Raw genomic sequence first — 27,981 nt, 5'->3', positions numbered from 1 at the left:
AAAAGGCGCCAGTCAGAGACGCAACTGCCATCTGCAGCTTTTTAACTTCTCCTGACAAACAAAACCTTGTGGTCCTGAGTGGAGTTTCTATTTATACAATTGTATATGAATGAGGGTCTCATGGGACCCCTATATCTCCCAGGCCCCCCTGCAGCCGCTGGGTCTGCTCCCTCTGTACTTCTCCTCCGCTTGTTCCGTGATCCCTAACCAGTAGCTCATGAGTAACACGTTCCTCTGCGACCCCTTGGATGTTGCTCCCAGTGGCCTCAAAGCAGGTGATTATTTTTTAATTCCAGGTTTGGAGACAAGTTTTGGTGCATAAAAACCGTTGTACTGTTTATGTTGCTCTTCAACTTAGTCTTACATTTCAATGTGGCTCACGTCACGGGTAAAAAAGGTTGGGGACCCCCATGTTTGCTGGACTGTCTGGAAGCTGCAGGTTATAAAGAACTTTATATATAGAGAGACAAGTACAGGGACATTGTGCTGGGAGCTGCCTGGGGCTCTGACATTAAACTTGGGTTGTACTTATTGTTGCCACCTTTCCTCCTGACTAACTCTGGGCAGGGAGGCGGGACCATGATGTAGAAGAGGCGGGATGTGATGTAGCGGAAGGTCAAAAAACTGGGCTGTCAGGGTCAAAACCAGACAGGTGGCAGCCAAAGTTGTACTGTTACTTGTGTAGGGACCGTACAGTTAAATGTGCTGCTACGGCTTTAATTCCTTTCACTTCCTCATTTCCCTAGTTGCTGGGCGGATTTCCATGTAGCTAGAGGTAATCTGCATATTATTGGCCAGGAGGCGCTGTGACCACTTCCTGTCACACTCTGGTATAGTGAGAGAGAAGGGGTGGAGCTTCCTCTTTGGCTGCTGGATGCTGATCCGGCTGGGTGTGCCCAGGGGAGCTTGGCTACAGCAAGGCCCAGAAAGCCATGTGCTCTGGAGGGACCCGCACCTGTAGTCAGGGACCCCGTGAATGAGGCTAGTGAGTGGCAGGGATATATCTGTAATAGACTCTGTAGGAGAGTGAGATAGAGAGGACAGATAGTAAGAGCAGCTTGGCTCCAACTCCAGGGATACAAGGAGGTAGGTCTCCTCTCAGGCAAGACTGTAGTATAGGGACACAGACTTATAGGGATTAGGTCTAGTGATTTCCCTGATCCCCTGTGTGAGGATCCAGGTCACGGTGTTGTCTCTGGAGGAAAGTCCCCGGCATCTACATTGGAAGCTCTGTGTGACATCTGTGCCTGTATATTCTGCGTCTGTCAGCTCTGTGTGAGCGGGGAATGCCTATATACTGCCAATGCCGCTGTATCACTGTAAGTAACCTGTGGATCATTTGCCTTGGACAAATAAGTTATTTTGCAAAAACCTCCTGGCACCCATTTTGTCCTGTTTTGTTCACAGTAGCCTGAGAGCTGTAGTTGCACTACACCATTCCTGAAATCTAGTGAAGGCCCTAGCTTGCAGTGTTTGAGTCACATGTAACCCATGCTCTAAACAACTAGCTGGACATAAACTCTTTTGGGTCTGGATAGCCCAAATTAGCGTTGCACTTGCCTATGTTCTTTCTATGTGCCTCAGGGTGGGAACTAGGGGTAGGCACTTGCCTAGGGCACAAAGCTTAGGGGTGCCAGGCACTTACCTTTTCTGCCACCTACCCCATGTCTGGTTCCCTCTCTCCCCGAATTTGTTCTACTGTAACGGTCTATTTGTGCTTCTGCGCACACTGACCCCCAATAAATTAGTAAAAAAGCAAATTCCAATGCCGCTGAATGAACTGAGAGACTTAATTAATTTATTAGCTATTTATATGCGCTGCTAATTATACACAGTCACATCAGCTGTTTTGTATTGGGATCTTTTTACTGAATTATATGAGCGTCTCCTGTATGAATTTCTCTGCGGTGGAAGGACTAGTCATTGGGCCCCGCAGTAAGATCCCTGGGCCCCCCTACACTCACACAATTATGTAACTTATGCAAAAAAACTTACGTACCATATTGGAAAACATACTGAAAACATAGTGAGAGGGCAGAGCGGTGAGACGGGCTGGGAGGTGAGAATTAAAGAACTTATGGTAAATTCCACTGCCACCCAATAAATTGACTTATTAGCACCTTAATTATGTTTACTACACTTTGGGAACAAGAGGAACATAAATTGCAGATGCTTATCAGTCCCAAAGGGCCCCCCCCTATAGTTCCTGCCCCCCCCAGCAGCTGCAGGGTCTGCTTCCTCTATGGGGATACCCCGACTTTTTGGTGCAGTGATTGGTGGGTCCCTTGTGCCCCAAAAGTTTCTCATTGCTGCCCTGTGTTGGACCTACCCACAGGAATACCGAGAACTCCCAGGTGGGCCCCTGGTGTCCCAGTCCGACACTGTTGCTGCCCCGGGGTTCAGTCTCACGGGGGATTGTCAAGATTTATTTCTAGTGATGGGCGAATTTGCGGCGTTTCGCCGAAACGGCGAAAAATTCGCGAAACGGCCCGTTTTTTCGGGCAAATTTTTTTTGACGCCTGCGAATTTTTCCCGCGAATTTTCGAGGGCGTTTAGCGAATTTATTCGCTGGCGGCGAATCGCGCAAATTCGCTGCGAATTCGCGCCTGGCGAATAAATTCGCCCATCACTATTTATTTCCTGTTTTATGTTGGAACCCAAATTATATTTCTTACTCTTTCTCATGTCAAACTAATAATTTCCCTACTGCAAAAATCTTAATGAATTTCAAAATATGTAAAAATCCTGTAGTGTCTGAAATGTCTCTCCTTTGTCCTTGTACTTCCAGCCTCAGTCATCCGCTCCCCCCACATGAAGAAGAAAATCAGGTACAGGTTGTGTGGGGGTGGCGGGCGGGGGGGGCGTTGCAGATGGAGGAGGGTAATGGCTGGTGGGGCCTGGAAGTTGGTGGAGGGGGCTCTGAACCTCCCCAATCCGACATTAGACCAGTGTGACAGTCTCCAATGCTTTAATAACTAAATTCTAGAAAGGGGTGTGTCCTGGGACCCCAATATCTTGTGTCCTGGGACCCCAATATCTGATGTGCCCCTGGGGGGGGGGGAGAGTATGAAGAAAGGGGACATGGTTTTGTATCAAAAGATCAATGTTGAGGTTAGAAAATAACCCTAAGGATAAAGTTACCAACTCCTGTTGCCCTTATTATCACATGAGGTCCCCAACATCAGTTGTCTCAGGTGGGATTCTAGTGGTGACCATGAGAACTGGCTGAAGCAAAGGAATGAACCCCAAAGACAGGTGAAGGGGGGGGCACCAGATTTCATTATTATGTGGAACAAAGTCAGTTGCTGTAATACTTTCCCATGTACAAGAATATGTTGCTTCTTTGCCATTGGGCTGCATTGACTTCAGCCCAAACTAGAACCTCAACAGCACCCAAGTTCCTGCTCTCATTCCCTCAATCTCCTCACTGTTATCTGAGAGCCAGTGCTCTGGAATCCTCAATGGGGTGGATTAAAATCAATAACCACATTAATCAATTAATTGATTAAAATCAATTAACCACATTAAACCCCTAGGACCTGCTTATAAGTAATGTTTTCTTTCCAATGACCCCCCTTGTTTGTTGATGTTCTGGACAAGGAACTGTTACACCTCTTTGTCTTGGGGTGACTCATCCTCTGCTCAGTTTACTTAGGGGCCCAGAAGTGTAAAATAAGATACTCTGTATTTATATATGAGCTGCTACTGACCCCCCATTCCTTGTGCCCATTGTCCTGGGGGGATGTTGCTCATTCCTCCTTCTCCTTCGTATGTTCCTCTGTGAGATCCCCAACACTTTACAGATCTCTATGGTGTGAGAATGTTGCGAAGGTCAAAAAGAGAAGATTATTTTGCAGTCAATGTTGAATAAAAGATTTCCTCACATAATTCTGCTTTTCTCCCCCCCCCCATGCCTTTCATTAACATGCCGGGAGCGACGCACATCTTCTTATACACATGTATTTATTCATCAAGGTTACAGCTCTCACAGGCTTCTGTTGTCTTCTACTTATTACATGAACTGTCTGTATCTCTATATATGTCTGTGTCTGTCAGTACTGCCCTGCTTTATGGAGCTGAGATTCTAGCTATCTGTATAACAGAACATTCTGTCCCAGTGGCTGCACAGATCCTATCTGATCCCCATTGTAAGCAGCAGTACTGCCCTGCTTTATGGCAGCTGATATTCTAGCTATCTGTATAACAGAACATTCTGTCCCAGTGGCTGCACAGATCCTATCTGATCCCCATTGTAAGCAGCAGTCCTGTCCTGCTTTATGGCAGCAGAGATTCTAGCTATCTGTATAACAGAACATTCTGTCCCAGTGGCTGCACAGATCCTATCTGATCCCCATTGTAAGCAGCAGTCCTGTCCAGCTTTATGGCAGCTGAGATTCTAGCTATCTGTATAACAGAGCTCTATACAGCTTGTGGTGTTAGTTGCTTACTGTTGTGTAATGGCTGCATGAACCTGCTAATAAAGCCATGTTATACTCTACTCATCCTCGGCTACCCAAAAAATAACAAATTGGTGACAAGATGTCTCTTCTACCTCTGCAGCCTGCACCTTTTCTTCCAAACCCTGGTGAGCCTACCATACCTTTTACTGCTTGGATCCGTATGTTTGAAAATTACACAAGGGGAGATTTCTGCTGCTAGAAAGCTTTACTTATTCACTGCCTGGGAGCAGAGGGACAGCATATATTCTATACATTACCATTAACTGATGAGACTTATGAAACTGCTCTTACTGCTATAAAGAACTTTTTCATGCCAAGAGTAAATGTGGTTGCTGAAAGATATAAATTCCTCCAACGTGGACAACGTAATGGTGAATCCACAGAACAATTTGTAGCAGCTTTGAGAGAGCTGGTTGTTACCTGTGAGTTTGGGAATCTAACAGATGAAATGCTAAGAGACCAAATAGTGAAAAAAACAAACTCACCACTCCTTAGAGAGAGACTGCTCCTAGAGCAGGATTTAACCCTTGCAAAGGCTATTACAGTTGCTAGCCAAATTGAAACAGCAGTGGCAGAGGCTAAAACTCTCAGAGGGAGGCCAGATGGATAAAGCGCTTGGATAGTGCTTATCCGAAAGGGTTAAATGAGCAGTGCAATTTATCATGTTTTCTTTAATAGTAATGGCTTGTCGTCCTTTGTTCCCAGGAATTATAACTAGATTCCAAGTTGTAATGACATGGAACTCCTGCTGCATTTACATATGGGTGAGTCCATTCAATCAGGAGTCTTTATATATATATATCGTTTATTTTTGAATTGGTAACTATAATATTGCAACCTTGTTGCTAAGAAAGATAATATATACATAGAAGCCAGTGATAGGAAATAATTACAGAATGTCTTAGAATAGCAACATATGTTGCGAGATTAGAAGGTACTGTTAAATTGATATAATAGAAGTGCTAAATTGATACAACATAAAGATTTCAAGTGAATTGGATAGGCTAATGGCAATTTCCTTGTTTTTACAGGTCTTTTACAGGTTAGGCGGATTGAGCAGTAACCTGGTTTTAACATTATGTTTCAGTGGGATTTCAACATGTATTATATGAAATAATGTGTGTCACTTTTAATAGCTAGATGAATTGGGTCACAATAAGTTTTTACAATATTTATTAGAGATCATATTTTGTAATTTTACACTTTGTGAGAGGCTTTTATAAATTTGTAAAATCTCTATTATGCACTTTAAGATGTATATCACTGATAGTTAATGAAAAAAGTTTTATCTATGATGAACTGTGTGTAGCCATATGGGAGTTATAATTGCACAATGCATTTTAAGATATATATCACTAAATAGTTAATGAAAAAGTTTTTTCTATGATGAACTGTGTGCAGCCATATGGGAGTTATAGTTGCACAATGCACTTTAAGATGTATATCACTAAATAGTTAATGAAAAAGTTTTATCCATGATGAACTGTGTGCAGCCATATGGGAGTTATAGTTGCACAATGCACTTTAAGATGTATAACACTAAATAGTTAATGGAAAACTTTTACCCATACTGCACTGCTGGTAGTCACATGAGATTATAAATGATTGTTTTTGGTTGTTCCTTTTTACACTTGATAAAGGGCGTGGGCCCGAAACATGTTGTGTAACTCATTATCCCAATAAAGAACTTTGCAGACAAGTTGCTGCCCTGGATTTGTTCCACAACTACTGAATGCATTGAACTGCTGGGAATGTACAGACTGTGAATTCAACACTGTGGCCTAATAATGCACAGTCACATACAAAATACATTCACCGCAAAACCGTGCAGCCAATACAAATAAAAAATACTGCTTTCGCTGTGGTTCAACACAACACACTGCAAATTATGCTAGATGTCCTGCAAAAGCTGTACGGTGCCACAAATGCTAAAAAGTAGGACATTCTGCAAAGATCTGCCGTAGTTCTGAAAAATCATCTACTGCTGACATTGTGAAACATCAACAAGCCAATTGCAATGCTTATACTGACAGAAAACGTGGTGCCAGAGAAGTACACTTTCAGCCTGGATCTTAAGTCAGAATTAAGAAACCAGGAATACTGAAACAAGGACAATCTAAATTTACTACACCACTTAAAGTGAGACGCCAGCGAGGACCATACACATAAGAACTGTCTGATGGACGCATATGGAATGCATGTCACCTTGCTCCTGTTAGATATGACTTTGGAGAAGCTCCATTTAATGAAGAACATTTTCCTACTCCTGATGTCAACTGCAATAGGCCTGAAGAAAGTGAACCTATAAGGCGTACTGAGAGAATCAGAAAACTACCTGCATGGAACAAGGATTTTGATGTAAAGAATGTATAATATTGTTTTAAAATGCATACTGGTTAATTGTTGCTGTTTATCATAGTTGTCCAAATGCTTTCGTACTATAGGTGGAATATGTGGTGTTCATACAAATGGCCTGTTGATGTCACTGTGCTCAAGACTTATACTGCGCATACTTTCTATACAGCTTGTGGTGTTAGTTGCTTACTGTTGTGTAATGGCTGCATGAGCCTGCTAATAAAGCACTGTTATACTCTACTCATTCTCAGCTTCCAAAACATAACACATTCTGTCCCAGTGGCTGCACAGATCCTATCTGATCCCCATTGTAAGCAGCAGTCCTGTCCTGCTTTATGGCAGTTGAGATTCTAGCTATCTGTATAACAGAGCATTCTGTCCCAGTGGCTGCACAGATCCTATCTGATCCCCATTGTAAGCAGCAGTCCTGTCCTGCTTTATGGCAGTTGAGATTCTAGCTATCTGTATAACAGAACATTCTGTCCCAGTGGCTGCACAGATCCTATCTGATCCCCATTGTAAGCAGCAGTCCTGTCCTGCTTTATGGCATCTGAGATTCTAGCTATCTGTATAACAGAGCATTCTGTCCCAGTGGCTGCACAGATCCTATCCAATCCCCATTGTAAGCAGCAGTCCTGTCCTGCTTTATGGCAGCTGAGATTCTAGCTATCTGTATAACAGAGCATTCTGTCCCAGTGGCTGCACAGATCCTATCTGATCCCCATTGTAAGCAGCAGTCCTGTCCTGCTTTATGGCAGCTGAGATTCTAGCTATCTGTATAACAGAACATTCTGTCCCAGTGGCTGCACAGATCCTATCTGATCCACATTGTAAGCAGCAGTCCTGTCCTGCTTTATGGCAGTTGAGATTCTAGCTCTGTATAACAGAACATTCTGTCCCAGTGGCTGCACAGATCCTATCTGATCCCCATTGTAAGCAACAATCCTGTCCTGCTTTATGGCTGAGATTGAAGCTTTATAACAGAGCATTAATTTATAAATGTTTTTTTCTAATTATAACAGCGTATATTTAATAAAAGACAAACCCCATGTCTTATTGGAAGTCAAATAAAGGTTCATTAAGCACAATAGATTCCCTTTTATATCAATGGGTACCAAACGTCTCTCCTCGTTGCTCGCTGTCTGGTTATTTGGAGCAAATGCTGCTCCCCCCCCCTTGGTTGGCTGTTCCTTATATAAAGGAGAGAAGATGGAGCAGCTGCTTTTTCTCCCATCCTGGGGGTGACACGAGGCAGGAGAGGCAGCGGCCTGTGCAATTTGTGAGCGTTGGTTCATAAATTACTACGAGGGCATTACAGGAGATAGTCAACTCTTCCTCACAACATAAAATAGCAATGAGGAGACATAAAAGGAATTGCGCTTGGCAACGAGGCTCCAAAACACTCATCTCTCATGGCCTCAGCGGCAGTGACTTGCCAAAGGGCCAGACAAACCTTTGCAGGAGGACGGAACATCGGCCTAAAAATACAAATAGAAAAATAAAAGAATAAAGTGCCGCTGCCTGTAATTTGGACAGGGCCCTTCCTTCACATCTGCGAGTCGCGTCCCAGGGGCCCGAGGGAAGATGGCTGAGAGCAGATTCTCCTACAAAACCACATTTCAGCCGCAGTAAAACTTCACATTGTCTGTGGCTTGGGGGACCGGCCGCATTTCAAACCATTTGAGTTCCCGTTGTATAGTTTATGGGTTTCCCATGATCCCTCATCAGTTATATATTTCTGCGGACGCCTCGCGGTGTGCGACTGCTGCGCCTTTGGAGTTTGGGAACTTGAAATAAAGATAAATACGGGACGACATGTTCAGACACTTTCTGCCTCCATTCATTTAACTTCTAGAGAAGAATATTTGTGTTTGGTTTGTTGGGCAAACAAAAGTTTTACTAAATTACACGTTGTCCTGAAAGCAACTTGTGCTGTAAAGTAACAAAGACCCCCTAAATAACATTTCACTGGGGCAACACCAGCTGCTATTATGTTCCATATAGTGTCCAATCAGCAGCAGAAACCAATGGAAACATATTGTATTCTGAAACTGTCATATAGAACATTTTCAAGGTTGTAGGGATGAAGCACACGCCCCAAATCTCCCCCTAACTGGCCTTCAGGCTGGACCCCCTTTGCTCATAACAAGGTTACGGATATATAGAAACATTGGGGTAACAGTCACCCTGCTATAGTTCCAGGGGTACCCAGGGCACAAATAAGCACTCACCCCAAATCTCCCCCTAACTGACCTTCAGACTGGGCCCCCTTAGCTCATAACAAGGTTACAGATATATAGAAACATTGGGGTAACAGTCACCCTGCTATAGTTCCAGGGGTACCTAGGATACACAAACACTCACCCCAAATCTCCCCCTAACTGGTCTTCAGGCTGGGCCCTCTTAGCTCATAACAAGGTTACAGATATATAGACACATTGGGGTAACAGTCACCCTGCTATAGTTCCAGCGGTACCCAGGATGAAAAATAAACACTCACCCCAAATTTCACCCTAACTGCCTTCTAAGGTGGACCTTTTAATCTTTTCTTTACTTTGTCAGGGGCAGAACCACAGTTTGGCAGTTTTTGTGTTACTTGCATACAAGGATATGAGGAATCAGACTTTATTAAACATGGCAGTCTGTAGCTGGTTTCCATTTGCTACTGGCCATTTATACTAATTGTGAGGCACCGTGGGCAAATTTGCATAATGCTAAATATTGCATTTCAGCAATTATGGGTTTCACTGGGTGGAGAATTGGTTTTGTGCCCTTTATGTACGAAGATGAAGATTTTGCAGATGTAAAGAAAAGAGATTGTGCTGAGCCTCACCCCACAGATACATGTCATACTGAACATCTCACCCAACAGTTTGGCCAAGTGAGGCTCCTGTAGCTGTAACCCTATAAAGCAGCTCTGGCCTGCTGGGGCCTACAGGATGAATTCCATACTGTAGGGCATTTCATGGTCTCCTTCCATCATAATTTTACCAGAAACTCCCTACTTATATTCATTCTACCATGTAAAGCCCCCCAACTTTATAATGTGCGAGGCCAGGAGGAGAGTTGTTTGAATTGACATATTTAGTTAGATGTTCCACTGTACAGATCACTTATTACTCATCAACTTCATGTGGGGTTTCTTCTATCACCTGTAGACTCTAAAATCAATTGTGCAATTAAAAAGTGGGCAGACCCCATCACCACAGGAGGGTCCATGGTAACAGGGGGCCTATGAGGGTGTGGAAGGAACTCAACATTTTTGGGTCTAGAACCAAAATCCAAAACTACAAAAATTCCCATGTATAATTCTTCCCAAATTCCAATAAAACAAAACGCCAACTAAAGCTTGAGACCCTACAGTCAATGGTTTAATTACTAAAATCCAAAACTACAATAATTCCCATATGGAATTCTTCCCAAATACCAATAAAACCAAAAAAAAACAACAAATTTCTCACCTGGAGACCCTACAATCAATGGCAGACTCCATGACAGCAGGAGGGTTCATAATAACAGGGTGCTATGATGGTGGTGAAAGTTTTTTTTGGAGGGGGACCTGGGTTTCTGCTTAGAACCAAATAAATACCAATAAAACAAAAAATTTAATGGCATAATTATAATGGGGCAGACTCCAAGATCCATGATCCATGGTAACAAAGACCTATGAGGGTGGGGAATGGGTTCCAATCTTTTTTTGTGTGTCGGGGAGGGGGTCTGGGTCTTTGCCTAGAACCAAAATGCAAAACTACAAAAATTCCCATATGGAATGCTTCAAAAATACCAATAAAGCAAAAAGCCAACTTATTTTTCACCTGGAGACCCTACAGTCAATGGTGTCATTATAAAGGGGGCAGACCCCATGACTGCAGGAGGGTCCATGGTAACAGGGGGCCGATGAGGAAAAGAGGCTTGAATCTTTTTGTGTGGGTCTCTGCCTAGAACCAAAATCCAAAACTACAAAAATTCCCATGTGGAATTCTTCCTAAATACTAATTAAACAAAGAAACAGTTAATGATATAATTATAAAGGGGGCAGACCCCAAGACCGCAGGAGGGTCCATGGTAACCAGGGACCTATGAGGGTGGGGAAGGGGCTTAAATTTTTTTGTGTGTCTGGGGGTAGGTCTGGATCTCTGCCTAGATCCAAATTTCAAAACTACAAAAATTCCCAATAATGGTATAATTATAAAGGGGCAGACCCAAAGATCCATTATCCATGGTAACAGCGGTATGAGGGTGGGGAAGGGGCTCCAATCTTTTTTTGTGTGTCTGGGAGGGGGTCTGGGTCTTTGCCTAGAACCAAAATGCAAAACTACAAAAATTCCCATATCGAATGCTTCACAAATACCATAAAACAAAAACACAACTTGGTTTTCACCTGGATTCCTACAGTCAATGGTGTCATTATAAAGGGGGCAGACCCAATGACTGCATGAGGGTCCATGGTAACAGAGGACTGATGATGGTGGGGAAGAGGCTTGACTTTTTTGTGTGAGTCGCCTGGGTCTTTGCCTACAACCAAAATCCAAAACTACAAAAATTCCCATGTGGAATTCTTCCCAAATACCAATAAAACAAAAACAAAAGTCTTTTTGTATTTTTTTAAACTGTGCTTTATTTAGGGCTAAGCTGAAAAGCGTCATTCAGTAATTACAGAAGATTACAAGGAGATTTTTTTTAAGGTAATTGAGAGTGAAAAGAGCAGTTGGACAGAATGCGCTGCTGTACACACCTGTATTTACTAACAGCAGGAAGAAGAAGGAAAAAAATGAAGAGAAACAAGAGAAGAGAAAGAATGAGACTCCCCGGAGGGAAGGAAAAACAAAAATGACACAAAAGAATTTCAGAATGGAAATGATCAGGGCAAAGCGTTCAGGAAGAAATATCAGGAGCGGCAAAAAAAAAAAAAATCCTTTATTAGAAAATATGAAACTGATACACGAGGGGCCAGTAATATCTCCTGGACTCCTGGAAGGCCGAAAAGAATTCCTGGGGCGAGGGGAAAGGAAAATGGAATTCTATAGGAATCCTGGGTATATTGGTCTATTTAGCAGATTTATAAAAAAAACAATTCAAACATGATCATCGCCCCCCGTTTAGTTCAACTAAAACGAGCGAGAAATAAATGCAAAAAAACAAACCAAAAACAAACGCCCACCCCGCCAACAAAACCATCAATGATCCATACTGTGGAAATAACTTAGAATAAATATGATATCTTTTAAAATATATGTGTTCTTAAATAGTTCCTGGATTTTTTTCATTTCTGAATCTGAGTTTTTTTTTTTTTTATTCCTAAAGCGACGTCAGTCGTTTTTTTTTTTTCTTCATTTTTTTAAACTGCTCTAAAGTCAATTACCAAAGATAAATATCGTGCTTTCATTTAAATAGTATTTTCCTTGTTTTTTTTTTCTCTATCATTACAATTAAAAGTCCTACAAAATATGCAAATTTATTTACAGAAAAACAGAGCCAGCATCATATTTTATTTTTAAACATATCCCCTGTTTTTCAAAATTCCTTGTAAACAGTTTCAGAAATTCTTCAAAGATTGTATATATTTTTTTTTTTTCGTTTTTTTTTTTTTTTTTTTTTTACGATTTTCTTTTTTTTTTTGTTCAATGTTAAGGTTCTAGGCTAACTTTTGCCCTGAAGGTCTAGAACAATGATGGAGACTACTAAAGCAGAGAGGATGATGGGAGGGTCAGCAAACAGCAGGTAGATATGAAGCGGTAGGCGGGTCATTCTCCGGGTTAGAAGTGACTGATAAAGAGACGGTGTTACTTTAAGAGCTCGTTGCATCAAGTTTTTAATTTTTTTTTTTTTTTTGTGTTTTTCATTATGATTGGGTGGAATGCTCGCAGTTTAAAGCTGCCGTCGCGGCCTCTCCTCCTCGATACGTTCTGCAATTGGCAAAGAGTAGGAATTTATGCTTAAAGTCTAAATTCTACAAAAATTACAGTTCTACAACATCTTTCTCTTAGCAATAACGCTAACGTCTATTTAATTTTTTTTTTGCATTTTTTATACATTTTTTTGCTCTCTAATTTTTTTTTCTATGATATAGTATGTTAAACTTTTTTTTTTTTTTATTCTGTTAAATTCTGTACAACTATTAGGATTTTTCTTTTTAAATGGGGATAAGCATTTACAAACCTTTTCACTACAACCATCATTCTAATGTATTTTTAACCTTTTTTTTATTATTTTTTTTGGTTTTTGAAATTTTTTTCATTTTTTTCCACTTTTTTTTTTCATTTGCATTTTTTTTTAAGCTTCCTTTCGGTAACCCCCTAATCACTTATTCCTTACGTAATATACAGAAAACCATAGGAAATTTTCATAATTGAATTAATGTAACCAAATAACCTTCCATAGTATCAAATAACTATTATCTTGCCTTTTTTTTTAAAAGCATTTTAAGCATTTAAATTTTTACATATTTCATATAATTGCCCCCAGACTGTTTTAGGAACAGTAGAGATGTAGGAAGTATATTCCATATTTTACATACAGCTACAAGTCTGCTTAAAAAGTTTGGTCCTTTGGTCCCTAAATAGCTAAGGAATGACAGATACAATGCTTCTAGCAACAGTCGCTATGGTGTCACACCATAGCAACAGAATTCATGGTGGCAACCAGGCACTCCTTGTCAGATTTCCTGTTTGAAGAAAAAAGCCTTTTTTTGTATGATTTTATCAGTGTCTGTTCGGAAAATTTCCGATCGATCTTGATCCCGTCTGATGGTTTCCGACTTGAATTTCCTTCCACGGAAGTAGACGTGATACTTTCTCATTGAAGAAACGTTACAGTCTTAACAATCAAAGAGCGAAAAGTCTAATGTCTTCAGCGTGATTGGTACTTTGCTGATATGTCAAAGTTGTGTTCCAGGTGCATTTCGATCATATATATTTATATATGTATGTTGTATTGTTAAAATACGGCCCATTTAGTTCCTGCCCTGGAAGGAAATAAAAGAAGAAGAAGAAGAAGGTTTAGTAAGTTTAGGAGCTAAAAGGCAAAAGGTATAATAATAAGATCTAGTCTGAGCTCAAGGCAACAGGATTGGCTTTAGAATGGAACACGTCCTGCCTATCCAATATGTGTTCCTACATCATCAGTTTCACAAATATTTTAAGGATAAATAACTAAAATAGGAATTCTCAGCATAAAAATCGGGACTGGAAATGGGTTCCCAACCTCCCTTTAAATACAGTGACATTTCCTTCTATAATAGACAATAGTAGGGGAGATACATTGTCTTATACAAGATTGTGGACCCCATGAAGGAACTTGGGGATTTGGGTCCCATTAAAGGACAAGTAAACCTTTAAAATAAGTGAATGTAATATTGATGAGGGGGCTATTCTAAACACTTTTGCAATGTACATTCATTATTTATTTATTTTTTATTTATTCCAAGATATTAAGGGATACATACGCTGTTAATATGAATGAATTGTGTTACAACAGCGCCACCTGCTGGTCATTTTCCCACCAGTCTGACCAGCAAGTAGTCAAGGAAGTTGTCAGGAGAAAGAAAGAGGCTGATGTTCTTCTGCTTAGGAATAAAATTAGAAACCTTTCTCACATCTTTCCTAAGCAGAAGAACATCAGCCTCTTTCTTTCTCCTGACAACTTCCTTGACTACTTGCTGGTCAGACTGGTGGGAAACTGACCAGCAGGTGGTGCTGTTGTAACAAAATTCATTCCTATTAACTGTACGGGGGTTACTAAACTCTGAATGCAAAAATCCCGAGAAATTACTGATTTTTATTTATATAAAATCAGACATTTAAAAAAATCATAAATTTTTTGGAATTCATTAAACCCAGAGGATGGAAAAGTCCAAATCAGAAAATCCGGCATCTCAGACCCGTCGAGGTTGCATATAAGTCAATGGGAGACGTCCCAATGATTTTTTGATGTGCGCTGGGTTTCGATATCCAGGAATTTTCGGCAAAAAAGCATAAGAAATCTGATTTTTATGGTGAAAAATCTGAAAAAATTTTGAAATCTGATTTGTTCCTCCAAAGCAAATTTTCTTGATAATGTAATAATAAATAAGCATAAAAAACCCGAGTGGATTTGATCGGAGTTTGTAGCAGAAAATGTTGAGATAAAATTGAACTTTGATAAATAACCCCCTACATGTATCCCTTAATAAATTCGAATGCAAAAATCCTGAAAAATTCGTGATTTATTTTTTATAAAATCGGACTTTTAAAAAAAACACAAATTTTTTGGAATTTATTAAACCCAGCGGATGAAAAAGCCTGGATTAGAAAACCTGGCATCTCAGAAACTGTTGAGATAAAATCGAACTTTGATAAATAACCCCCTACATGTATCCCTTAATATCTTGGAATTAAAAATAAATAAATAATGAATGTAAAAGACAAAAGTGCTTAGAGTAGCCCCCTCATCAATTTTACATTCACTTATTTTAACAATTTACTTATCCTTTAAAAAAAACAAGTTAAGAAACCTTGAACTATAACATCTTGATTAACCTGTTATTCAGGAAACCAAATGTATTCAAGAGGTTTGATTTTGTTCCTAATCTTCCTGATCTTGGGCTGCACAAAGGGTGAGGTTCAACACCAAAGCACCCCCCCAACTTCCACATACCAAATAATACCCTTAATTTTTTTATGGATGAATTTATTGGTGGGTGATTTATTTGCAATTTAAAATTTTTGCCACGATTCAAAATTTTTGTACAAATTCGAATAACATTTAAAAATCCTCAAATGTTTTGTATTTATTAAGCACAGGAAACTTGAAAAACCTTTATGTAAAACTTTGGCATCAAAAAGCCTGGGAGTTTTTGTAGAACTCAATGGGAGCTGTCAAAAATTCAAGCCATTTTTTTTCGTTAAGACTTTTGGGTTTTTTTGAGCTTCTAAACTCGCAAAGGAATTTGAGTTTTTTTTCCACAATTGTATTCAATTGCGTTTTTTATATTTGGATTTTTTAATACTAAATTGTTATTGAAAAAAATTGTTTATTCAAAGTAGAAAAAAACACTATAACCTCACAAATTAGATTTTTGATAAAGAAACCTTATAGCCACGTTCTAAACTACTATGATTTGCTGAAAACGGGAAAGCAGATTTATCAAAATACAATTTTTTAATTAAAAAAACTCAACTGCTTGAAAATCTTGAATGTGTGGTTATTTGTGAACTTGATCACTTTTAAATGTGGTAAAAAAACCCAACTTGAACCCAATGAAATTGTCTTCTCCCCTTGTTTTAGTCTATTTTGAATTAGTGAAAAATTCGAATTAGTAGAAAATTCTAATTGAAAAATAGCTTGAAGTTTATAATATAGACTATAGAACTCCCACTGACTTACTTGCTTTTAGATGTACATTTTTGTGTTTTTTTGTGCTTGAATATTTGAGTTTTAGAAATTCCCATTTGAATTCATGCAAAACTTTTTTAATCCAAATTTTGCTTGGTCTGCCTGGTATGAAATGTAAAAGGGTGCTCTGCAGTCCAGCAAAATTTCCCATCTGTGTTCTGGATCTAACAGGTCAACCAATGAGTAATTATGAATTATATTTTATGGGTAATTTTCAAGGGGAAAATCCTTAATGAAATGTTGTAATTTGTTCTCTCTTGATTAGACCTAGATTTTCCTTCTATGAAATTCAGATAAGAGTAAATAAGGGAAGTCACAAGGTACGAGAAGAAAGTGCCTATGGCCATTGAGCATGTTACACGTCGATGTGTTATAGGGGCCGATTTATCTAGGGTTGAATTGAAAATTCAAATTTTGAAATTCGAATTTTGAGTTTATTTTAGGGGCAGATTTATCAAGGGTCGAATTTTGAATAAAAAAAACTTTGAAATTCGAATAAAAAAGACCAACCAAAATTTATTAAAAAAATCTATGTTTTTTTTTGTGTGAATAGGCCGTTTCGTTCATATTCGAATCGTACGAATTTAAGTAACATCGTTCGATCTAGTTCAATTCAAAGTATTTCCTAAAAAAAACGTAGACTTTTCAAAGTCCACCAATTGACTCCTAGGAGGTCCCCCATAGGCTAAAACTGCAATTCGGCAGGTTTTAGATGGCGAATGGTCGAAGTTGAATTAAAGAGATAGTACATGATGAATTTCGATATTCACATTTTTTTCAAATTCGAATTGAATTTGTTCTATTGTATAGTCGAAGTACACAAACAATAGCTCGAAATTGAAATTTTTTAAATTAAAAATTTTACTTCGACCCTTGATAAATCTGGCCCTTAGTGTAATTCGACTAGGGAATAGTCCAAATTTGATTCAAGTTTAAAAAAAAATAAAATCGAAATTCGAATTTTGAAATTTATCATGTACTGTATCTTAAAGAAATCTAATTCAACTATTCCATCTAAAACTGCTGAATTGGTGTTTTAGCTTATGCGGAGCCTCCTACAACCAATTTACAACCACATTTTTTTTTAAAAAAAACTCGATTCAAATTTGATCTGAGTTTGCAGGTTCATCCTATTCACTCAAGTAAAAAAAAACGTTTTTTTAAATACATTTCAATGATTGGTCATTTTTATTTTTTCGAATTTTGAGTTTATGGGAGTTGATGGGAGATTTCAGAAACTCCCATAAACTCGAAATTCGACCCTTGATAAATATGCCCCATATCAGGTCTTTGATTTAAATACGTTTGAGTCTGTAGAGGAATATTTCATGAATTCTTTAATGAAAACACAATCATTGTTGAAGCAAAAAATGTGCGGATTATGTGCCCTGACCTGTATGTGAGAATAATTCCTCCCACCCGTATGTAGAAAAATATGATTAAAAACAAAACCAGGTATTTATTAGGACTGCTTAGAATTAATTATTATAGGGAAAAAAAGCCATTTTCCCCCAGTGGTGTAATGACGATGAGGGTGAGCTTGGCATTTGCGTTGGATGCCTCATCATTAAGGATTAGCTCATGAAAAACCTTATCTCTCGCTAGCAAGCAGGTTCCTTCTCAACACCCTTTGATTTATAACATCAAGAAGCTGGAGCTCAGAGTGGAGCCACTTTAGTGTGTTTGTCATGCGGAATATCAATCCATGCTGACAGGTTTTCAACACTGTTGCTTCAACAGACGGCAAACCGTACACAGCAGTGAAACAATTACAACACCGAAAAAATAAAAAGAACAAAAATAACACTTGTCAAGGACCCTTTTTCAGTTGCAAATACAGATTATTTATATTTTCCTCTTTTTTTTTATTCACTTGGTTTTTTTTTTCTTGCTACATTTTGTTTAAAGTTCCAGTCCCACACACTTTTATAGAGAGATCCAAATGGTTCCTATTCCCCTGCAGACAGGAGCGCTGATTTATTATGATTCGACATCAAATAGGGGGAAGCAAACTGGAAGCAAATATTTGGACTTCCAGGCATCCATTCATATTCTTTTTTTGATTTTGAAAAGATTTTCCTTCTCAAATCATTAAAATCAAATCAGCCCCTTAGGGGCAGATTTATCAAGGTTCTAATCGAATTTGACAAAAATTCAAAAATCGAAATTTATCATGTACTGTCTCGACTTCTACTATTCACCATCTACAGTAAAACCTGCTAAATTACAGTTTAAGCCTATAGGGGACCTCCAAGAGTAATTTGGTAATTTGGTGAACTTTGTAAAATACTTCGATTCAAATTCGACCAAATACGATCCGAATTCAAAACGATCGAATACAGCCTATTCATCCGAAGTTAAAAAAAAATTTTAAATACATTTTTAAAACTTTTTTTATTCGAAGGTTAGGGTGATGGGAGTTTAAAAAAACTCACATCACCTCAAAATTCGACCCTTGATAAATCTGCCTCTGGGTTTTTGTACAGAATTATAAGTCTCTGTGCCAGAACTTACTACAATTCTCCCATTTATTTTAAAATTCTGCCACTGAAATGTTTCATTTTGTAAGAAGAAAACATATTGAAAATGTATAATTTATTAGTAAATAATCTCTCAATATTTAATAACCATGTGAGTAATTTTCATGATACAGGTGAAGTACAATATATTCTAAAAGAAAATAATTTAACAATGTGTGGTCTACTTTAGTGGTGCTATTCCATTCACCATACCTTAGGTCTACTAAAAAACATTTAAGACATTAAGGGGGTTATTTTCTAAAACTCCTTGCATAATTTATTAATAAATGAACAAGATTTAATCGGATTGTGAAAAAACTCGATAAAATCAAGCAGATTTCTTTTGGCTTTTTTCCTAAATCGTTCGATTTTTGTCCCAAAACCCCCTCCAAAAAATCGGATGAGACTGTCTGAAGACCAGGATAACATTGAGATTGGTGCCTCTTCCATTGACTTATACAGGACCTTGGCAGGTCTGAGATGGTGGATTTTCAGATTCTGGCTTTTTGCAGCATCGGGGAATAATAAATTGTGAAAAATTTGATTTTTTTTCCACGACAAATTTGAGTTTTCTAGTGAATTTTTCACTTTTTTTTAATCAGACTTTAATAAATAAACCCAATATAAATTAATGCTAGCTTAGTTAGGATTTAGTACATCAGTGCTGTTTTATTATTAAAGAGTAAAAGAATATATATATATATATATATATATATATATATATATTTTTTTTTTTTTTAAAAATTTGAATAATTGCCTTAATCTATAGGAGATGGCCTTCCTGTAATTTTGAGTTTTCTGGATATGGGTTTACAGATAAAGGATCCAATAAGTTTACTATTACAATTGTTATACATAAAGGAGACTATTTGTGATATAGTGCTCACTGGCTCAAGATCTATTGGTAGATCCCGACAGATAAATGAATGCAAATAAAATAAAATTTATGAATAATTTTGTGCTTTAGCTCTGTTCGTATAAGAAAATTTAGGCATTGATGGGACTGTACCTTTAACCAAAGGATTGTATATATAATACATAATATTGTAGATCCTAAACTGAACCAAAACAACCAGTCATTGTTGCTTTTTAATGATCATGGTTTCCAAGCAAGTGCCAATTGAAAAAGGCCCCCCAAAAAAATCTTGTTATATAGAAATATACCCAAAACCACAATATATTCAAGTGTAATAATAACCAACCATGACAATATTTGTGTTACTCTGATTATTTGTAACGATTTGACACACAGTAATCTGTCACAAGTAAATATTTTTGTTTCAACTACAGTACATTACACCAAAGAAGCATAAATAAGCACGCTTGGACAAGGAAATAAAAGAACATAATATCACTGCAAGCACCAAGAAAACAGAATGGGCACAGAAAAATATTTGTGGCAGCACAAAAAAAGGACAAATAATATTCAGAACAACAAAAAAGGCACATGTGATCATGACTGGCCAATCATCAACTGATACAACATCCAAGAATAATGCTTTAATCACAGCACCTCCACGATACTCAACGGCGTGTCATGCAACCATGTCATTAGCTTGTTACATGACGCCATTTCACACCTGGAACTTCTAGTTGGTTGAACTTACGGACTGGGGGCTCTTTTCTCCGTTCTCACGTCATTACGTGAACTTTTTCGGCGCGAGACCGTGTTGGGTCTGGTTTGGTTTGGATTGGGTTGAATGACAAAAAAAGAAAAAGATTTTCTTTTGGTCTGTGTTTGGTTTGGTTGAATAATCTTTCTTTGGCAAAGGGTGGGAAGGAGAAAGAATGAGGGGAAGAGTCATTAAGGCAACACACACAGATCAGTTGAACAATGACTGCGGGAGATGGAAAAAAAACCGTAGCCAAATGAAACAAAAAAGCAGAAATGAAATCTAATAGAAAAGAATGAGAGAGCGGCAGAAGGACACACAGACTGATGGGAGCATGTAGAACAGTGAACAAGGATTAAAACATTTTACAGTGGCAAATATCCAGGTTCTGTTTGAGAGCCAGAGGGTCAGGGAGCCAACCGGACCCAACTCACACTCAACAGGCACATGAGTGACATTGCAAAATAGCCGTGCAAGATACACAGCACCCGCCTGCAGTCTTATAACTTACACAAGCCAATGCTGGGCAGCTTCGTACCCAATAAATAAAACATAGAACTCAGTAGGTACCATACTACATTAGTAAAAAAACAACCCACCCAAGTAGTAAAATCCTCCATTCCTCCAATGCAGATTCAAATATTTAGGAATAAACATTGCAAGAAATGCAACACCATCATGTCAGCCCTATAACTTCGTGGTTCCAAAGTTTAGGTGTGGATACAAAACAGCACAGAGGTTCTGCTGCAAAAGTGCCTTTATTTACAAAACACCTGTAACTGCCTGGGCCACACTAATCTGTATCACATGATCACATTTCAGTTAACAGAATAATATCAAAACAACAATATGTTTAGTACGTCTTTTGATTTACAGACTTTTAATGCTCTGTAGCTCTGCATGTTAGGGGCCTCCTGAGAAAAATGTGGGGATTTCTGTGGATAACAGGCTGTACAACTCTAGGCAGTGTCAGTCAATGGCTATTTAACCAAATAACGTAATGTAAAGCCATTAACTCGAGGGATGAAAACATAGTTTTGCCTCTTTATACATTCCTGGTAAGTAGCAGTGGGATAATAGTCTCTGGGAAGGGAGTGTGACTGTGGGATAGCAGGTCTAGTAGGGAGAGATGGGGTCTATAGTAACAGTGGATAATAGTCTCTGGGAAGGGAGTGTGACTGTAGGATAGCAGGTATAGTAGGGAGAGATGGTGCCTATAGTAACAGTGGGATAATAGTCTCTGGGAAGGGAGTGTGACTGTGGGATAGCAGGTATAGTAGGGAGAGATGGTGTCTATAGTAACAGTGGATAATAGTCTCTGGGAAGGGAGTGTGACTGTGGGATAGCAGGTATAGTAGGGAGAGATGGTGTCTATAGTAACAGTGGATAATAGTCTCTGGGAAGGGAGTGTGACTGTGGGATAGCAGGTATAGTAGGGAGAGATGGTGTCTATAGTAACAGTGGATAATAGTCTCTGGGAAGGGAGTGTGACTGTGGGATAGCAGGTATAGTAGGAAGAGATGGTGTCTATAGTAACAGTGGGATAATAGTCTCTGGGAAGGGAGTGTGACTGTGGGATAGCAGGTATAGTAGGGAGAGATGGTGTCTATAGTAACAGTGGATAATAGTCTCTGGGAAGGGAGTGTGACTGTGGGATAGCAGGTATAGTAGGGAGAGATAGTGCCTGTAGTAACAGTGGGATAATAGTCTCTGGGAAGGGAGTGTGGCTGTGGGATAGCAGGTATAGTAGGGAGAGATGGTGCCTATAGTTACAGTGGATAATAGTCTCTGGGAAGGGAGTGTGACTGTGGGATAGCAGGTATAGTAGGGAGAGATGGGGCCTATAGTAACAGTGGATAATAGTCTCTGGGAAGGGAGTGTGACTGGGATAGCAGGTATAGTAGGGAGAGATGGTGCCTATAGTAACAGTGGATAATAGTCTCTGGGAAGGGAGTGTGACTGTGGGATAGCAGGTATAGTAGGGAGAGATGGTGTCTATAGTAACAGTGGATAATAGTCTCTGGGAAGGGAGTGTGACTGTGGGATAGCAGGTATAGTAGGGAGAGATGGTGCCTATAGTAACAGTGGATAATAGTCTCTGGGAAGGGAGTGTGACTGTGGGATAGCAGGTATAGTAGGGAGAGATGGTGCCTATAGTAACAGTGGATAATAGTCTCTGGGAAGGGAGTGTGACTGTGGGATAGCAGGTATAGTAGGGAGATATGGTGCCTATAGTAACAGTGGGATCATCTATGGGAAGGGAGTGTGACTGTGTTTGAACACACCTTGCAGATAGGTTTGTGTAGTGGTTGCACCTATAGTACAACCTTCAGTGCCAGGGTACAGTGCAAATAAATGGGCTCTTTCTGAATGACCTGATACTGAGATATTTTAAATGCCACTTCATGTTTGCACCTTATGGGGATATTTTATTACAGGATTATACTTGATTAGACACTGATTGTGTGTAGTTTGTGTGTTTATGGATACATATTAAACATGGCACCTCCATTATGACAAGGCAAGCTCAAATCAGCATTTATTTCCCAAACACTAAATGAAGCTACAATAGAGAGTAAGAGAGGAGACTAATACTGGGTTTTAGTGAGGAGCAGGAGGGGTGCAGGTTTGTGGCCCCATGTGACGATGCATTGCTACTATATATGCAAATAGTCTTTGGTCTCTCTAGAAAACCCAATCGCAATATAAAATCACATTGTTCCATTCAGATTTACAAATCGGACTGTTTAAAAAAATAAAGAAAACCGGAAAAATATATAAAAAAAATATTTAATAAAATATCTCAAATGTTGAATATACTCCCCCCATTGACTGTTATAGAATCACCACATTTTAGTTGATGAACATTTTCATTGGGGAAGATGCATTTAGTGGCCCCATATCTTGGGGTACAGTTGCAAGGATGGCGCCCCCTTCAGTTCAGGTAGGGTGTCGCAATTTCAGAAAACTTGGTCACAATATCATCTGTTTCTGGTTAATAAATGGGGTTACTGGTCACTACGGCTCAGGGGCTTTTTTGGAAGCATCAGTCGGGCAACGAGTAATGATCACAAATCATATTCACCCGCTAGGGGTAAAACAATAATAAAAGGAGCAGAGGGTTCAGTGAATACAGTAAATATTTCCAGTTTGATCTGATCAATAATGATATATCCCCCCTCATTCCATCACTGATACGACTGCACATAATCTGAACCCTCCTAATCCCTGCACCCCCTCCTAACCACAACTCCTGACTCTCCTGTCTCTACTCATTAGACCAGTCAAGCCTTTCCTCAGCTCCTCCCATGATCCTCTTGGTTCCCCCATCACTCAGCACAACATGGCTCCAGTCAGGATAATGGCCAGTGGCGTAACTTCAGTTTGCAACAAATTCTTCTGAGGGCCCAACGTACTACACTTCCCAAGAACCCGCCTGTCTACATTGCTATAGCTGCAGGTGGGAGTTCCTCCAAAAAAAGTAAAAAAATACAAAATATTTATTATGACATATTGGGCAAAGACCTAACGAGTTTCGTGCCTATTGGGGCACTTATTCATAAGTTGACCTATGAGTCAGTGCACGAAACGCGTTAGGTCTCATAGTAAAAGTTAAAGGAAAACTATACCCCCCAAACAATGTAGGTCTCTATTAAAAGATACTGAGTAAAACAACTCATATGTAAAACCTGCTGCATGTAAATGTACCATTATCATAATAATATACTTTTTAAGTAGTATGTGCCATTGGGTAATCATAAATAGAAAATTGCCATTTTAAAAAATAAGGGCCGCCCCCTGAGATCATAAGATTCACTGTGCACACATACAAACCACATGTAAGGTCACATGAGCCAATTAACAGACAGAGTTCTGCCTTTTGCTTCCTCACTTCTTCCTGTTACAGTTAGTGTTGTAGTATTTCTGGTCAGGTGATCTCTTCCTGTTACAGTTAGAGCTGCAGTATTTCTGGTCAGGTGATCTCTTCCTGTTACAGTTAGAGTTGTAGTATTTCTGGTCAGGTGATCTCTGAGGCAGCACAGATAGAGTCACGAAATGGTGGTTCAAGGCAAGAGATGTAAAAGGGCAATATTTATGTAAATATATATTCCAGTTTGGTAAGATTCTTTAATATGTCATTCAATTTGATATAAACTGTATATCTGTTGCTTAAGTATTCATTTTTGGGGTATAGTTTTCCTTTAATTTAAAGATGAACAACCCCTTTAAGTAATGGGGGGCCCTGCACACACACAGAACAATCCGCCATTTGTTCTGCGCCGTTATTAGTGGTCACTGTACCCCCCTGCCCCCCCACCAGAGCCAGAAACACAACCCAACCCTTGTTTATTCTCAAATATTTTGCAAGGGCAACGAGCCTGTCTGCCCATCCCAAGTGGCTCAGGTGAGACAGGTTATGTCCCATGGAAATGCCTTTCATAGATCAGAAGCGATTAAAGGGTAACTCTACCCAAAATCTGCTTTTTTTGTGCAACTTTGTGATTGTCTGTTCATCCCTTCCATTTCTCTGGGTTCTGACTCGTGAAACAACACAGCAGAAGTCAGTTCTCCTACAGGTCAGTTAATTGTTTCAGGAGTCAGAAGCAGCAGAGCAGGGAATATCATCAGGCAGATACAGATCCTGCTTCCAATAGGATTAGGTCTTTTTAGGTTATCAAACCTCTTACTGTTACCTGGTTCCTAGGGTCTCACAGACTGGAAGAGAAATAGTAAAGGATATGAGGAGAAAGGCAACAAATACAATTGCAGCTTTATAAGTTTAACTCCAGAATGGATCTGCTGTCTGGTTGCTGGGTATCGCTGACCCTAACAACCACAGAGAGAATGTTAAATTTCAAGCTGATGAGACACAATAGAAAGGCAGATACATTATGCAGCACTTATTTTATCCTCTATATGTCAATATAGTATCTATGCAGCAGAAGCCCTGGATTTTACTGTCACATGTAAAACTGCTGTGTTTTTCCATGGTTTATCCAGCCAAAGTCCCGCCTTCCTTATGGTTGTCATGGATATTTATATTTTCATGACCTGCCCCCAAAAGCCTGCCAGAATGCCAGAAAAATGAATTGTGACGTCCCTGTCTCAAGAAGCAACATGCCATTTATATCAATTATATGTCTAATTGTGACATCCCCGGCTAAAGAAGAAGATGTCTACTACACAGTCTGGCATTTATATGTCTAATTGTGACATCCCTGGCTAAAGAAGAAGATGTCTTCTCCTCAGTCTGGAATTTATATGTCCAATTGTGACATCCCTGGCTAAAGAAGAAGATGTCTTCTCCTCAGTCTGGAATTTATATGTCCAATTGTGACATCCCTGGCTAAAGAAGAAGATGTCTTCTCCTCAGTCTGGAATTTATATGTCCAATTGTGACATCCCTGGCTAAAGAAGAAGATGTCTTCGCCTCAGTCTGGAATTTATATGTCCAATTGTGACATCCCTGGCTAAAGAAGAAGATGTCTTCTCCTCAGTCTGGAATTTATATGTTCAATTGTGACATCCCTGGCTCAAGGAGGAGACAGTCTCTCTGCAGCATTGCATTTATATGTCTAATTATGACATCCCTGGCTAAAGAAGAAGATGTCTTCTACAAAGTCTGGCATTTATATGTCTAATATATGTCTAATTTTGACATCCCTGGCTAAAGGAGGAGACAGTCTCTCTTCAGCCTTTGCATTCATATGGCTTATTGTGACATCTCTGGCTAAAGGAGGAGACAGTCTCTCTGCAGCCTGGCTTTTATATGTCTAATTGTGACATCCCTGGCTCAAGGAGGAGACAGTCTCTCTGCAGCATTGCATTTATTTGTCTAATTGTGACATCCCTGGCTAAAGAAGAAGATGTCTTCTATACAGTCTGGCATTTATATGTCTAATTGTGGCATCCCTGGCTAAAGAAGAAAATGTCTTCTCCCCAGTCTGGCATTTTTATCTCTAATTGTGATATCCCTGGCTAAAGAAGAAGATGTCTTCTTCTCAGTCTGGAATTTATATGTCCAATTGTGACATCCTTGCCTCAAGTAGGAGACAGTCACTCTGCAGCATTGCATTCATATGTCTAATTGTGATGTTCCTGTATCAAGAAGGAGGCGGCCACTTTAAAGCCTCACTTTCATATGTTTGATTGTGATGTTACTGTGGAGAAAGCATGTATGAAGCATGCAATTTATACCTGTTTATGTGACATCCCTGTCTCAAGAAGGAGAAAGCCTCTCTGCAGCCTGACATGTATGTCTAATTGTGATGTCCCTGTTTTAAAGGGGAGACAAATCTCTTTGCAGCCTGGCATTAATATGTGTAATTGTGATATCACTGTCTCAAGGACGAGGTGGAAGAGGCCACAACATAGTTCCCGTAAGCCAGAGCTCAAATAGAAATTTCAAACAGAATGTACAATGTACTGCAGAATGGCAGCAACACACTGAATATACAGAACTGTCGCCTGGTAAAACTTCTTATTGTAAGTGGATGAAAAACACACAATTTCCCTTCCAATCAAGTTCAATCAAGTCTGGACCTTCATGTACAGTGAATGCTTTAATTGAGCAGAAATGATGAATAATTAGCTCCCTGGAAGATAAAGGTGTTCTGGCTCCTTCCACTGCCAACTGCCTCTCATTCATCTTGCTTTCTATCAGAATCTGTATATCATTGTTATTGACTTCTCACATGGACCCGCTCCTTCTGGCCACCTTTGTCTGCCTCTGGCATCATGTATGGCTCTGTCCTTTGTGTGACACTTATTATATATTAGTTTGAAAGCGATATTTTTCCTATTATTGTAGGATATACAAAGGAACTGTCATACATTATTGTTCATTAGAGTCAAACAAGCATTTCAGTGTTCTTTATGCCATTGTGGCCTCTGGGGCAGTGTTTTACTGCATGTCTCAATGTGCAACAGCGAGTTGGTAGTTTTTAGTCGGTGACTTCTGATTACACAACCTCCATGGTAGAACCAAGAGACCTCCACCCCTCTTCTCCACTATATCTTTAAATACAGATAAACAAATCAGTTGACTGAATCTTAGTGAGTGAATCAATTCAGCCTCATCACAAGTCCAACAATTCCACCCAAAGCTCCAGGTCCAACATACTTATACTCAACCTTGTGCACAAACATCTCCAATGGACCAGAAGACAACATCTCTTCTAAAGAATACTTGGCTCAGGAATAAAGGCTACACTATACATATAGTCCAGTTTTATTCTAAGTTCAGCTACTTGGTTGCCTATTGTATCATACCAATAAGCCAAGGTCACAATATATCGACAAAGTCAACTAGCAACAACACTGAAACCGGCACCAAAACCAAAAGTATAAAACTCCAAAGTGTCTGCTCCTTGTGAGGCACATCAAAAATATTTTTTCAAATTTGAAACAAAAAATAAATGTATAAAGCAGAAGAAGTCAACTTGGAAAGTAGCTTCTAAATCACATCTGCAGGAGTAAGAACCTCACTTTTACAAGCCAATGTACCTGGATCAGTCAAGAAATGCGCAAAAACAAGAGAGATTTGCATGTCACAGATCTTATAGACATAGAAAAACTCTTCATGGCAAGGACCAATGTCTTGGATGGTCCACCAGCTAAAACGTTGGTCCTTGTACTCTAGAAGTCCTGTGAGGTGCCCTT

At 39.3% G+C, this 27,981-nt stretch overlaps 1 protein-coding gene and 1 long non-coding RNA gene across 13 annotated transcripts in view; one reads left to right on the top strand and one right to left on the bottom strand.

Moving 5' to 3' along the window:
* The first annotated feature begins 4,976 nt into the window (after positions 1–4,976).
* Positions 4,977–5,635, top strand: LOC121401471. Its single transcript, XR_005966270.1, has 2 exons — positions 4,977–5,224; positions 5,492–5,635. It is a non-coding gene; the product is annotated as an uncharacterized LOC121401471 (long non-coding RNA).
* A 7,128-nt stretch (positions 5,636–12,763) lies between these two features.
* The window catches only part of celf4.L (CUGBP, Elav-like family member 4 L homeolog), a 675,257-nt gene continuing 660,039 nt past the window's right edge, over positions 12,764–27,981 (bottom strand). For all 12 annotated transcript variants that reach the window (XM_041582984.1, XM_041582991.1, XM_041582720.1 and 9 more), the window contains one exon: positions 12,764–13,779. In XM_041582984.1, the coding sequence (XP_041438918.1) occupies positions 13,721–13,779 (59 nt within the window). In that variant the 3' untranslated portion in view covers positions 12,764–13,720. The remainder of the gene's footprint in view (positions 13,780–27,981) is intronic.

This window comes from Xenopus laevis, chromosome 1L (assembly GCF_017654675.1).
Source record: "Xenopus laevis strain J_2021 chromosome 1L, Xenopus_laevis_v10.1, whole genome shotgun sequence".
Classification (NCBI taxonomy): domain Eukaryota; kingdom Metazoa; phylum Chordata; class Amphibia; order Anura; family Pipidae; genus Xenopus; species Xenopus laevis.
This window is presented reverse-complemented; position numbering and strand designations above follow the sequence as displayed.